The 13,325-nt window shown below is 44.2% G+C and overlaps 2 protein-coding genes across 4 annotated transcripts; one reads left to right on the forward strand and one right to left on the reverse strand.

The window, feature by feature from the left end:
• LOC101469453 (sentrin-specific protease 5) lies at positions 1-4,712 on the forward strand. 3 transcript variants are annotated; one of them, XM_012924456.2, is made up of 12 exons: positions 1-248; positions 335-423; positions 823-1,448; positions 1,551-1,763; positions 1,837-1,942; positions 2,018-2,165; positions 2,278-2,325; positions 3,263-3,340; positions 3,529-3,666; positions 3,742-3,825; positions 3,913-3,963; positions 4,047-4,712. In XM_012924456.2, exons 3-12 carry the CDS (start codon positions 1,082-1,084, stop codon positions 4,161-4,163), a joined length of 1,350 nt encoding a protein of 449 aa, XP_012779910.1. In that variant the 5' UTR covers positions 1-248; positions 335-423; positions 823-1,081; the 3' UTR covers positions 4,164-4,712. The 3 variants fall into 3 exon arrangements, with proteins under 3 accessions (XP_012779910.1, XP_004570526.1, XP_012779909.1); XM_004570469.2 differs by having other exon boundaries at positions 823-1,763; XM_012924455.2 differs by having other exon boundaries at positions 826-1,763.
• Positions 4,707-12,551, reverse strand: LOC101470289 (protein crumbs homolog 1). The gene is made up of 8 exons (XM_004570471.2): positions 12,380-12,551; positions 11,167-12,138; positions 9,448-9,998; positions 9,152-9,317; positions 6,569-7,478; positions 6,443-6,484; positions 6,210-6,332; positions 4,707-6,091 (listed from the first exon to the last, which is right to left on the reverse strand). The coding sequence occupies exons 1-8, from the start codon at positions 12,426-12,428 to the stop codon at positions 5,839-5,841; spliced, it is 3,066 nt and encodes a 1,021-aa protein (XP_004570528.1). The 5' UTR covers positions 12,429-12,551; the 3' UTR covers positions 4,707-5,838.
• Positions 12,552-13,325: the final 774 nt, after the last annotated feature.

A 13,325-nucleotide genomic window follows, 5' to 3' on the forward strand; every position in this document is an offset into this window, starting at 1 on the left:
ATGAAGCCGAAGTCTAACAACCAATCACAGCAAGACGTCGCTCACGTTGCGTCCGTCTGCGTGATCCAATCTTGCATCGGCTAACCTGAATGCTAAGTAAGCTAAAGAGTTTTAGCTCCAAACGCCGTGTTCTGAATAAAAAACGCTCTGATTTATGTGAACGCACACACAGACAGGACGTGTCCGCGAAGAGCTTTCTCCGCTTCGAGGTTTCATTGAGCCAAACGAGGGGGAAACTGCGAGGCTACGTGAGTGTGTGGCTAGCTCCTCGTTTGTTGCAGGCAATTGTTGGGTGTCTTTAAACATCGCCGGCTTTTTTTTTTTTTTTTTTTAGCAAGGGTCTGTGATTGGAAACACGTGTCTGGAAGAAAGCAATTCAAGGCGGGCAAAACAGCGACCTGTACCCGCTCCGACAGCCTGGAGGTAACAAAATAATATTGCTTGTAAAAATAAAAATGTGTGTCTTTCTGTGTGGGGACATGTGCTGCACACGCGCACCTGCAGGCAGGTCTGTAACTCTCAGACCTCTGACAACTTCTGAAAAAGGCCTCCTTCTCAGTATAAAGAGCTGATGCAAGTGCAAAAGCAACAACTGTGATGGAAGACCTGTTCAGATCATTTGCCTTGGTAAAAGAAGCAGTAAGTAATTAGTCCATATGCACATTGTTAGTAGCAGCCTGCTACTAAAATTCTTCTCTACCTGAGAAGAATTTACCAGCGTTCAGCCACTGATCGGTTCACCGTAGGATCAGATCTATTTATGAAATCCTTTTTCATCAAAGTGAGGCTCATGTGTAATCAAACTTTTGTTCTGTGTCGCAGCAGATGGTCAGACTGTGAAACCAAAGCCAGGACAGGGACCCCTAAGTAAGCTGTGAGGATCGTGTCAAATTGTGAATTCTTCAGACCTCATGTTATTTCACCTTTCCACTTCAAGGTGAAATTGTCTCATCTAACAGCGGCTGGATCATGGCCCGGAAACCATGTAGCTCCGTGTGTTGGTTTGTTGCTAAATGCTGCTACATTTGAGCCGCCTCGCTCACACTTGGCTCGCCGGAAAGCGTTCTTCACTCTCTGCCAAATGCACCGAGCACAGAGCCAGCGGAGCAAAGCGAAATACTTGAAGAGGAGGAAGGGATCCATTTCTTTAATCAATGGGGTCTCTCACATGTCCAGGCGAGCCAAGAGGCGCTTGTACTGTAAACTACAGCTTTGGATGTGGAGGAAGTGGAGAGAGAAGTGCCACTTTGGGATATTTAGAGCTAAAAAACGCTTTGGCTCGGGCCCTGGCCTCAGTTTAAAGACACAAAAAAATAAAAGGAAAGCGTACCACGCGCTGAATGCAGCAAAAACATCAGTCCTTGTGTCAGCTCTTGGATGTGATACTGGAGGTTCAGAGGATCCCCTTAAAAGACAGAACCAGGATGTGAACACAGATGCTGCTGCAGGTACTGATGGTGAAACCATTACAGGAGAAACTTTGGTACACATTGGTGAAATTAGAGAGCCTTTAAGACACTGTCATAGTATCCAATCTTCATTAAATGCAGACAGTTACACATGTGAAGACGTCACACAGAGCAGGGTACCAGGAACAACTCCTGCACAAAGACTCGAGGTCGGCAGCCCATCAGCACAGACTGCTGGTACTCCAGGCCAGGACCAGAGTACAGTCACAGATACTGATGAGACCATCAGTAGTAAAAAAACAGTATCCCCTCACACTGATGTCAGCCTGAACGCACTGACGAAGGACATCCACGGTATGTGCATCGTTAACATTTGGTGCAACTTTCTTCTCTGGGCCGTTTGTTAAGAGTTTCTGTGTTTCTCCAGAGTTTCTTGATGACTTCTACATGAAATATGGAAGCTTAATCCCATTACGTAAGAACGACGTCTTGAGGCATCTCAAGGGGAAGTTTTACACTGGTTTAAGTGACAGGTAAATCAGAATTCTGTTGTTGTGGTAAAGAGTAAGTGGGAGCTTTCTGAGCGTTGCCTGTTTGTGTCTGTTCAGGAAAAACACAGTCCTCTCTGAGGTTACCAGATACCGAGCTGCGATCCTCCAGAAGCCCGTCCGGTCTTTTCAGGTGGTCTACAAGAAACACACGTTGACTCTGGACGATTTGTTGACGCTGGCAGATCAGAACTGGCTCAACGACCAGGTTAGCATCATCTATAACACCAAACACGCCATGCTTTACTGGATTCACTGGAGTGTGAATGTTTAAGATCAATGTAACGGGTGTGTGTACGCATTTGTTGTTTCTGTTGAAGGTTATGAACATGTACGGGGAACTGATCATGGATTCATCCCATCAGAAGGTAATTAAACAAAGCTCTAAATGAAGCTCTAAAAATGCTGGAATTTTTCTTGCATCGGAACGCTAAGCGAGGAAAGATTTCACCTACCTGAGTTTTTCAATAAAGGGACTATAAGGCTGTATGTATTTCTATATTATTTAACGAGGTCAGTTTATTTACTCCAGACTGTTTAAAATGCTTTTTACCCCTCCGCTGTAAAAGGCTGACAGAGTATTGCTGTCACCCTGCCGGGCAGGCAGGCATGGAGGAGGAGGAGAGCTGGAGAGGGAATCAAGCCAGTTTCAGGAACAGTTTCTGCTCCTCTGTACAAGGAGGAGCAGAAAAAAGCAGGAGCCCCACAAAATGACTTCCAGCTGCTCTCTATGAGGGTGGCATGAGAACCTAATGTCCTTTAGTTGGAGCTCACAGATGATCTTCGTGCAGCTCGACTGGCTTTCGGTGCCACAGATCACCAGAACGGGCAAGTCGACCACTGGCACCCGTCGCTTTTCACACATGAGAGCAGATTCACTGAACTTGTGTAGCAGACCTGAGTCTGAAGATATCATCCAAACGTGATACTCTCTGCAGCATCAGCCAGGATGATTGGTTAGGCAGTCGGTCAGTGATGCTCTGGTGACGAATAGCCTCTGAGCGTCAAACATGGCTCAGCTTGTTAGCCAGTGCTGCGTTGAGTGCTGTTAGATATGGAGATGAAATCCACAGACCTACAGTTAGACCTTATGCTGGTGCAGTAGGCCCCAGGTTCCTTGCTAGTAGCCCATGTAGTGCTGTGGACTACCCCTAGGAGTACTGGTACCCCAATATGAGACAATACTGTAGATATCGTTCCAATATTTATCCTATTACTTGAAAGCGATGTTTGATCCTAGAACTTTTAAATCTACGTATTTTTAATTGTTATAAACTGATGATTTCTGTTTGTCTTCGCTTTTAGGTCCATTTTCTCAACAGTTTCTTCCACCGGCAGCTGATGACCAAAGGATACGATGGTGTTAAGCGATGGACGAAGCAGGTGAGCTCTTAGATGGAAATGATGTGATACCCTTGTTAGTCATGCAGCTTTCTATTGCCATGTTTCTCCCAGAAGCAAAAAGAACTAACATAACTTTTATTTCTATGCAGTGAAAAGTATGAAAAAAGTCTCTAAAGAACTAAAGAGTGGGTGGGATGGGTGGCTGTGATCTCGTTTGTCTCGTCCAGGTGGATTTGTTTTCTAAGAGACTTCTTTTGGTGCCTATCCATCTGGAGGTTCACTGGTGTTTGGTGACTGCCGACATCGTCCAAAAGAAAATCTGCCTTTATGACTCTCAAGGGAACGGGCTCCAGAAAGTTGGAAGGGTAATTACACACTTCACGTACACGCAGTTACTTTGACAAAATACTTTTTCTATCTAAACGTTTTCCTCTCAACAGAACATCCTGAAATACTTGATGACCGAAGCAAAAGAAAAGAAGCAAACTGCTTTTGAAAGCGGTTGGACGGTGGCGTTCGATGAGGTACGTCGTCCTGGTTTAAACTGTTACCTGTTTGAACGCTCGCTCTCACTGACACGATGTGCTGTCTCCCCCTGCTGCTCCTCGCAGAAAGTCCCGCAGCAGACCAACGAGAACGACTGCGGAGTTTTTGTTCTGGAGGTATGTGCGACTTTGTTCGCGTGCATGATCGTTTCAGATTTGTTTCTGTTGCTTGCTCACTACATGATATTGCTCTTTTACAGTATTCTAGATGCCTTGCTCTGACAAGACCCCTCCACTTCTCACAAAAAGACATACCAAAGATACGAAAGAGGATCTACAAAGAGCTCTGCGACTGTAAGCTCCATGAACAGGACTGATGAGTCATTAACTTGTTGGATGGATGTGTTTTGGTATAAAAATAACATAATAAGCAACTTAAAGAAGTCCAGATGCTTTTCTTTCCAAGCTCCTTGGACTACGATGACCTGGTCCAAGGATGACTGAGAACCTTCACAGACAACATCGTGTAGGGTGTGATTGTGGTAGCAGCTCCACAGCGGCCTTACATTATGTATATAATGTGAAAATACGATCCCTGCTGCGAAATATAATTCACTCGTCAGGTCACATTTTCATCCATTTTGGTAACTACTGCATATGATCAGTATTTAATCAAGCATGTCTTTGAGAGGAGAAGACGAGTGGACTTACCTGGAGCCATACGGAGTCTGTCCTGTCCTGTGTCCGTTTGGCAGCTACTATGTTTCTGTGAATCTTATTGGCACCATTGTTAGCATCAGATTTGACCTGTTATCACCAGATGAGTGAATTGAAGTAGTGTTTTCTTGAATGTGCCTGTTTCAGATGAGCAATATGTATACAAAGGATTTAAATAAAAACTGTCATTTTCCAAACATTTCACATTTATTTATATTTGTTTCTCCTAAAAGAGACCTTTAATGCTCATTTCCATCCACATGTTTTTTTCCTGTGACTCAGAGTAGGTTTGCATGATTCATATTTCAGTATGATCCTTTTTTTAATCACATATTGGACCTTTTGCAGCCCGTCAGGTGTGCCTGATAGTCATATTAGGCATATCACATCACACAGTGCCAAAAGAAAAAAAAATGCATAAAAGTGAGTGTTTAACTCACGTTTGCATTTGCTGACCTCACCAGTTCAGTCTCTATCCATGTTTAACATGAGCATCCACAATTGTAGATGCTATGTTTGAGAAATGAAGGAAAAGCATAATGGGTTCCCTTTCAAGATCAGATACTGTATGCAGGACAACTTATTTTATATTACGTTACATAAATATTTGTAAATACGTCTTAGATACATATATTGTAATTTCAGTTTCATCCACTTGATTATAACTATGCGAGGAACAGTTACAAAACCCAGTGAGAGAAAAGCTGTCGCACAGATCAAAAAGTGGATATTTAAGGCACACACAGAGCTCTCTAAAGTGTAGTTTTCAGTATTAGAACCAGATTCACACACTGTCAAAAACACGATGGAGTATGTATTGTTCAACATAACCAAATAAACCTGTTCACAACAGACACATCTCTATTGCTGACCCTGTCAATACATTACACGAATACGTAACGTATATCAACAGCCACTGTTCCTCGTTAGCAGCTCGTTGTAAAGCTGAGATTTAAAAAAAATTGTCTTCATAAAAAATTCAAACATTCATAAAAGTCTCATGTTTACGAGTGCACACTGAAACCAAGAGCTGTGTATCTGCAACACGGACCACTTAAATACTGCAGGTATTATGTAGATTAATGCAGATACACCTGGTTTATCAACCTAAATCACAAGAGGCCACAAAGGAGAACAGTTTCCCCTTACCACGGAGACTATGTAGGTAGATATATTTGCTCGCAATGTCTGTGGACATGTATGTTCCCACAGGAAGAGATAAAACTGATTCATACAGCCCAAAGGTGTTGCAGATCTCCTCCAGTAGATGTGCTGTTGTGACTGATTAACCCTTCACATCGAGCTAGGTCTGATTTTATTCATCATAAAGAGGGTCTAATCGTTGATCTGGAACCCCCACTCAATTTCTGGCTCGTCGTCGAGACGAATCACGAGGTAGGACACGAGCTGGAAGAGGTTCTGCCACAGGCCCAGGAAGAGGTACAAGTAGAAGTCGCTGACGTCTATTTGGCAGTGAATCCCCGAGTAATTCATGTCGCACACGCACTCAAAACTGTTCACATAGTTGACACAGAAACCTCCGTTCATACAGGGGTCAGAGGCACATTCATCCACGTCCTTCTCACACCTGAAAGGAAAATTTAAAAAAGTTCTGTTTTTGGCCACCTGGGGGCAGTAGCTGCACTGAAATGGACTTTTAAAATCACAAGTTGCGTGCAAATTAACTATCATTATGCATGTCATACCATTGTCCCGCGAAGCCAGGCAGGCAGTAACAAGCATCATCAGCCTCGGAGCAGCTTCCTCCATTAAAGCAGCTGTAGTTCCACCGTGTACCCGTGCATGTAGACACGGGCAACCGAGGAAGTCTGGGCAAACATCAGAAGAGAGAAAGTAAACACTGTTTAATTCAGAAATGGTTGATTTGTTGTTTACTTGGTTAAGTGAAGTGTGTTGAATTTGATGTAATAGCACTTACGGATTGGTCTCGATGTACCATGGGATTTCAGGGAGTTTCTCGCTGTAATAGAGAAGTTTGCAAATCAGCACAACTGGTGACATTGCTATCTCTGGTGACATTGAAATCAACTCTTGAGGAACTCACTCGCAGTACTGGCCGGTCATATTTTGAGGGCATAGACAGGAGTACGTCTGGAAGCCTTTGAGGCACGTGGCGCCGTGGCTGCAATTGCTTTTTTCACACATATCGACTTCTACCTCACATTGCTCGCCGCTGTACCCCTGCTCACACGCACACTTATACCCTCCAGGTAGGCTGACACAGTTGCCGTAGAGACAGGGCCCGGAGATGCAGGGGTCTGTCGAGTCTTGACACAGGTGGCCCGTCCACTCGGAGGAACACGTGCACTGATGCAGGTCAAACAGGTCCTCGCAGACACCCTCGTTCCTGCAAGGGTTAGGTGTGCAAACACTGGCTCCCCAGCAGCCGTACAGCAGGGGAGCATTGCTGTTTATCCTCAAAAACTGCTCCTCCTGAGGTCTGGGCAGGTTCAGCTCTGTATCGGGGTGGAAAGGGAGAAGAAGCCCCCCAATCTCGACAGGACCCAGACAGCCAGACAGATCCACTCCAGCATTCAGGCTTAGACCACCCAGGAAGATGTCCGCTTCCTTGCTGAGAAACTCCAGGTCACCCACAGCTGTTTTGGGCATGCTAATGGCCTCCTTTCCTCCATCCACGACCATGATCCAACTGGAGGTCGATGCCTGGGTTTCCAAGCTGAGCTTCACAGTGTGCCACTTTCCATCACTGAACTGAGTCTGGCTTTGAATAGACACGTTGTCCTTGTCACCCCCAACCTGGAGATCCATGACCACATGAGAGTTCAGGAGAGAGACCGTCAGGTAGTTTGAGTCCTTGTGTGCATGCAGTAATGTGGCAGCAAGCCGTCTTGAGCGGAAGCTGAGGGAGACACTGGTCAGGCTGCGCTTAATCTTTCCATTGCTCCGGTATTGTGGAATGCTGCTTCCAAGCCGAAATGTCACATTAGACAAGCCTGTAGCAGAGACAGGGAGGAGCAGCTTACTTGTTGCAGTCTCAAAGCATCACACCCATACAGACTACAGTCCCCCCTGAACATTAAAGACTCATGTTTTCAGGTCTTGAAGAGTAACCTAATACCACATTGCTCTTAGTCCTCCCTGTGGCTGAAAGTTTGACACAACCCATTGTAAATATGCTCTACATTTTGGGGCGTGGGCCATATTATAAAGCAAATTAATCTTTTCCCAATTTCCTTTATTTTTAACACATGTACACAGTAGATTTTGTATTACTCGATTGTCCTTTTTCCTTTTCAGTTATCCAATATAGATGTGAGAAGAACTTTTCTCCCTTACAAATGCTAAAACAAAAAATAAATGCCATCTAAATTTGCAGGCCTATGTGAATTTAATTTTCTTTCTTTCAAAATCACTGTTCACATCTCTCAAAAGGAGTGTCTCAAACCCCGTAAAGTACCTTGAGGTTAGTCAAGGCTAATCCACTCCATAAAATACCCTTAAAACTACAGTCTACTTACAATGTAAGATTGGGACATGTTATTGGTTTTACTGTCAAATTACCAAGAAATTATGCTGCACTTAGAGCAGCAATTACTTAGAGTATGACTTATCCCCTTTCCTGTAAAATACCCAGAATTGTGGCACTATGTAAAGTTACTTACTAATTACTAAAAATTACTTACAGACTTATTCAATTTATTTACAACAATTATTTATTTGCGTCCTCTAAAAGCATTATTCTAGTATTCCTACCTTTATGAATGTGTAGGTTATTATAATTACATTGTAATATCAAATAAAAAAACCACTGACATTCCATTAAATTACAGGGGAATTACATGCTGAGTTGCACGCTGTATTATAAAGCGTTAAACCAGTTTCTTTAAGAACTGCATACTGCTCATGTTTAATAAAAAAACAGTCTGGTCTGCTTTTACAAAGCGCACCCTGTGAGCGGGAAGTTCCTAGTGTAGTCACAAGGTTAGAGTTTAATTAAGCTAATGTCTTTTTTCAGGACTCTGTAAGTTCAACCACACTTGACAGTAGCCTGGCAGCATAGCAAATACAAACATACCAACTCTGCCTCAGCGGAAACTGATTTGTACTGGCGTACAGAAGGAGATGATTCCACTTTATTCTGACTGAGCCTTAATAACTTCAACGAAAACATAATTCCAAAAACATCCAGTGTGAAATAACCCCACTGTCCTTACCGTTTGTTTTTATTTAAACAGCAAATTAGCTCAAAAACTGTTTAAAAAGCTACTGTTTTTTCCCCTCCCCTCTGTGAACATGTGACTGCTCCAGGAAGACATGTCATCATAAACTACCACAGCCATGTGGCAGCAGAGTTAATCTGACCAGGGATTACCACGCCTTAGAGGAATCCCATGCAGGATCCCTGCCTCTACTGTGTTCCCTGCTGTAATCAACAGTGCTGTAATTAAAACTGTGTGTGCACCATTGAGTCCCCTAAAGGGACGTGCAGTGCTGATGATGTCTTCAGTGGATGTCAGTTCGCTTGCACATTACTTGTAAATTCTTCCAAATGCTTGCATGTGCCATGAATGGGAAATGAATTCTTAAAGAGTCTTTATTCCTCCCTGATGATGTACTTTCAGGACATGCATTATGCATGACTGGAACCTGTTATCAGGTTACTTACATTCAAAACCCTGAGAGAGGGGCTGACACATTGCAGCAGCTGGGCAGGGAGACAGCTCGCACCATTTCACCTCCTCACAGCGCCGCCCTGCAGTGTTGGGGGGGCAGTTGCAAATGAAATCATCCCACATGGAGTAACACACTCCCCCGTTAAGACAGGGGTTCACCTAATGCAGAGAAGACAGTATCAATTAATTATAAAGCACTCTTTCAGTGTTAGTGCAGACACCAGGGTCGCAAGGGGTAGCAGCTCATGCACAACAGCGTTATCGATATGGCAGCACTGCCATAACTCACAGCACAGGCGTTGTCGCTGCTGCATCCTTCTGCAACGCTGATGAGTTGTTCCAGGTTGTACGATTCTACCGGAGTTGATATTGGATAGAACTGCAGTCTTTTGTTGTTAATCCTCAGATCCTGGATGCATCCCTTGAAGTACCCGCCAAAAGAAGCCGATGCCCTTGAGTCTGGTAGCCCCCCGACATAAACCATATCCCCAGGATGGACCTGGATGAGCCTGATGGGTATAAAGCCCTGGCTTTGGGCTGACTGGAACAAGGTGGCTACCACTCCTTCCAGTTTCAGAGTCACCAGGTGGAAATGGCCGTCATTGATCACAGCCCGACCGACCAGGGTCTCAAAGTTGTTGACCTGAACTTTGATCATACCCACTTCCAACCACAGGCGGAGGTACTGGCTTGTGGTGTTAGTCATGATAAGGAGCAGACCACTGGACTGTCTGGTGCGGATGAACATGGATATGATCACAGTATCACCTGGGTCATCATCCAATGAGAACACAGCATAGCTCTCGAGGTCTTTGTTTCCAAACCTGGCTGTGATGTACTCTGTATAAGCACGAGAAAGAGAGAAATTCATAATTTACTTAACAGGAGCAGTAAAGTCTTACATGTACAATCCCAGTAAAATCAAAAATGTGCAGCATCTCCAGTCTTTATGTAAGTGATAAAAAGATGTATCGTCTTATCTAACACCAATTAGTCTCTAATCTCATTTTTAAGCAAAAGAATGCCATGATTATTGTACAGTCGTCAGTGTTATGGGAACTAAACGAGTTATTGTTTCAGTAAAAGGTTTTTACAATGAAGAAGGCTCGCAGGTCATTACAAGGAGGAGCTCCTCAGTTTGGCAACCAAAGAAGACACAAGTCCATAAGACTCCCTGATCTGGCAAACTGAAGGCATTCCCGGTCAATTACTGAACACCACGTTTTTTTAATCCTCGATGCAGGTGTATGTTCTAAAAGCATGGCTGTTTGACTTGACAGTCTGCTATTTCTACCAGCTCCGTAAGCTCCTTTAACGTCTGCCGACTAATTTTATCCTGCAGGGTGCTTCTCTTCACAGCTCACCACTGACACTTGAGCAGCAAGATGACTCAGGCTGAGCTTGAACTTGAACCAGTGCACCTATATTTAAAGGGTATCTCCAATAATTTGTCATCAGCTAAATTAAATGTTATTCAGGATTCAGAAATGTTACCTAACAGAGATCAGGTTAGCGCTAATGGGTGTGGTTCAATGGAAATCGCACCACATCTATTAAACCAAAAGTTGCACAAGGCCAAAAAAGGCTTTTGCTCACAAAACCTACATATTTTTTAAAAGTTATAACCTCAGACTGAAACAGCCATTTGTTAAAGAGGACCTCCATTGCTGTGTTTCATTGTGGGAAAGAAAATTTGTTTTTTGAGGTTCTGTACCTAAAGAAATAAAAAGACTATGTAGGGAGGAGGCTGGGATGGAGAGACAGGTCAACAAAACACTGGATGCAGAGCTTTTTAATGCCATGACTTTATGCAGTATTTGATGTTGCAGGTAAGGAAACAAACACAGGAGAAGCCCTGAACAGTAGGCGGGGACAGACAAGGTTTTTGTGGATGGCGGAGCAAATAGGAAGAAAAACTGGGAACTAACAAGCAATTTGAGTTTATTTGAGAATCTAATTAAAAAATTTACACAGCTTGCAATGATGTTAATGTATATGTAAGTCTTACCCTCTGCACAGTTGTTTCCCTCATATGGCCTGTGGCACTCACAAAGGTAACCCCTCCAGCCTTGGCTAACACAGCGGCCTCGGTTCTGACACGGGCTGTCGTCACACTTGTCTTTGTCGCTGCACCCCACAGTGATGTTCGCCTGGATGTGTGAACCTTCTGGCGCTATAACCGGCAATAACAGCCGTGAGTCTACAAACACATCTCTGAAGCAGCCCAGAAAAGCAGGAGGGTAGTCTGCTTCCTCCACTGCCCTGCCCAGTGTCCAGTTCCCACTGATTGCTCCAATGAAGAGGCTGTGACGAACTGCTTCGGGCTCAGGGAGAGAGGAGGCCTGTTCAAGCAGCTGGACTTCAGCATTGGACTCTCTGGTGCAGCTTCCTTCAGTGCATAGCAGCCTGATGAGACTGATCACGCCACCCAGAGATGCTTCCACTGTGTGCCACTTGCTGTCAGACAAATATCCTGGAAGCTCTTGAACCAATGTGCTGGAGCCTTGGCCTCTCAGGCTGAGGAGGCAGAGATGCCCGTGCATCAGCTCGATGCTGAAGAGCAGATCGTCCACCCTGCGTTGTAAGAGGGTGCCAACCAGTTGTTCCGTCCTGAAGCTGAAGGTGACGTTAAGAGGAGCTTCTTGGTCTAGGAGCGGCGTCTGTATGTACACATAGCCTCTGGACTCAAATGAGAAAACAGTAGGAGTCTGGCATTTAGGGCTCGTGAAGCCAGCAGGGCAGATGCATGTGTAACTGTGGTGATCGTTCACAAATAAGGGAGAACACACTCCTCCATTTTCACACTGGTTCTCATTACAGCCTGTAAGTGCAACTGTGCAATTCTGTCCACCATACAGCTGCCCGTTTTGGCTCTGAGAGGCGCAAAGGCATCTGAATCCTCCATTGTGGCTCTCACATACACCACCGTTTTGGCATGGCTGCTGTTCACATCCACTGATGTCCTCGCTGGAGACGGTGTCTAGAGAACAGATTATAGTTCATTATAACTTTTTATACATATATTTGTGTAAACAGAGAGGCACGTAAGGCGTCTACACAAATGAATTAATTTTAAACATACAAAAAAAAATCAGCTGTACAAACTTCAGTACACTTCACTTCACTTCAAATGTGCCAATGACGAGGTGAGAACGAGAGCAGAAAAACATACTAATGACTCTAATATTGACCTGTGACAACAACACACAAGTTATATTTACCTGCAAAAAGCAACCACAGCATGCACAAATACACGCTGAATCTCAACATTGTCCCTTACAATCCTACAAACTGTTCAATATTTGGCAGGTTTGTTATTTTGGATCAAACACAGGTGAAAATACTTGCATGTGCACCTCCATCTTCACTGCCTGAGGACCACTGTTTGTGTGCGTTCACTGAAATGCATGGATCGCTGCACGCCAGATAGGAGGGATTAAGCTAATGCACTTACAATGTCTTACACGTTAAACGTGTTGGGGAAGGGAGGGGTGCACCCAAGAGGCTAATCTGAACAACTTCAAGCATGTTCCCTGGACAGAACTCTAATGTCCTCTTATGTAAGGGATGGCGATGCCAGAGGTGCCAGAGTTTGGGCACAACTGATATTCAGTTTGAGAATTAAGTTTATGTAGAGGTAAGCAGTCCTTCCATTCACTTTTATGCACATGTCCTGAAACATGGACACTAACGCAAATGGATGTGTGCACGTGCACACACATATGCACTGCAGGTTGAGTGCAGTTTGGCTGCAGTGGGTTGGATCAAGGCTCCAGTCTTTGAATGAGGCAAACTGAGGCCAGTGTTTCTAATCTGGGAAGCATCTTTGTCATTTAAATGCCTCTGACGTAACCACAATTCATTTAACTCTAAGAGCATTCACTTTGGTCTCTGGTACAACTAATGGGCTTGATGCTCTGTTTGTGTTGCTTATTTTACCATTGGTCTGGCTCAGGCTGATAAACCTAGGACTCCACCCTATGATGAGGGTTTTGAACCCTTAAACTCATTCACTGAAAATATTACCAAAATACTCCGTATTGCCATGCATTCACTTTAGTGAATTCAGAAGTACAGTGCTAACAATGTACTTCAAATTTAAATATACAGTACAACCAAATTGCCCTGCAGGAGGTGGGTGACTCTGTAAATTCTTCCACCTGGAGG

Source organism: Maylandia zebra, linkage group LG18 (genome assembly GCF_041146795.1).
Source record: "Maylandia zebra isolate NMK-2024a linkage group LG18, Mzebra_GT3a, whole genome shotgun sequence".
Taxonomy (NCBI): Eukaryota; Metazoa; Chordata; class Actinopteri; order Cichliformes; family Cichlidae; genus Maylandia; species Maylandia zebra.

Excerpts from the sequence above, each read along its gene's own strand:
- LOC101469453 (XM_004570469.2), top strand. The coding sequence starts at position 1,082 with ATGCACCGAGCACAGAGCCAGCGGAGCAAAGCGAAATACTTGAAGAGG. Across the intron at positions 1,764-1,836 it reads ACTGACGAAGGACATCCACG|AGTTTCTTGATGACTTCTAC; the intron begins GTATGTGCATCG and ends GTGTTTCTCCAG. Across the intron at positions 3,667-3,741 it reads GGCTCCAGAAAGTTGGAAGG|AACATCCTGAAATACTTGAT; the intron begins GTAATTACACAC and ends TCCTCTCAACAG.
- LOC101470289 (XM_004570471.2), bottom strand. The coding sequence starts at position 12,428 with ATGTTGAGATTCAGCGTGTATTTGTGCATGCTGTGGTTGCTTTTTGCA. Across the intron at positions 9,999-11,166 it reads GGGAAACAACTGTGCAGAGG|AGTACATCACAGCCAGGTTT; the intron begins GTAAGACTTACA and ends GTGCTTATACAG. Across the intron at positions 9,318-9,447 it reads GCAGCGACAACGCCTGTGCT|GTGAACCCCTGTCTTAACGG; the intron begins GTGAGTTATGGC and ends TCTCTGCATTAG.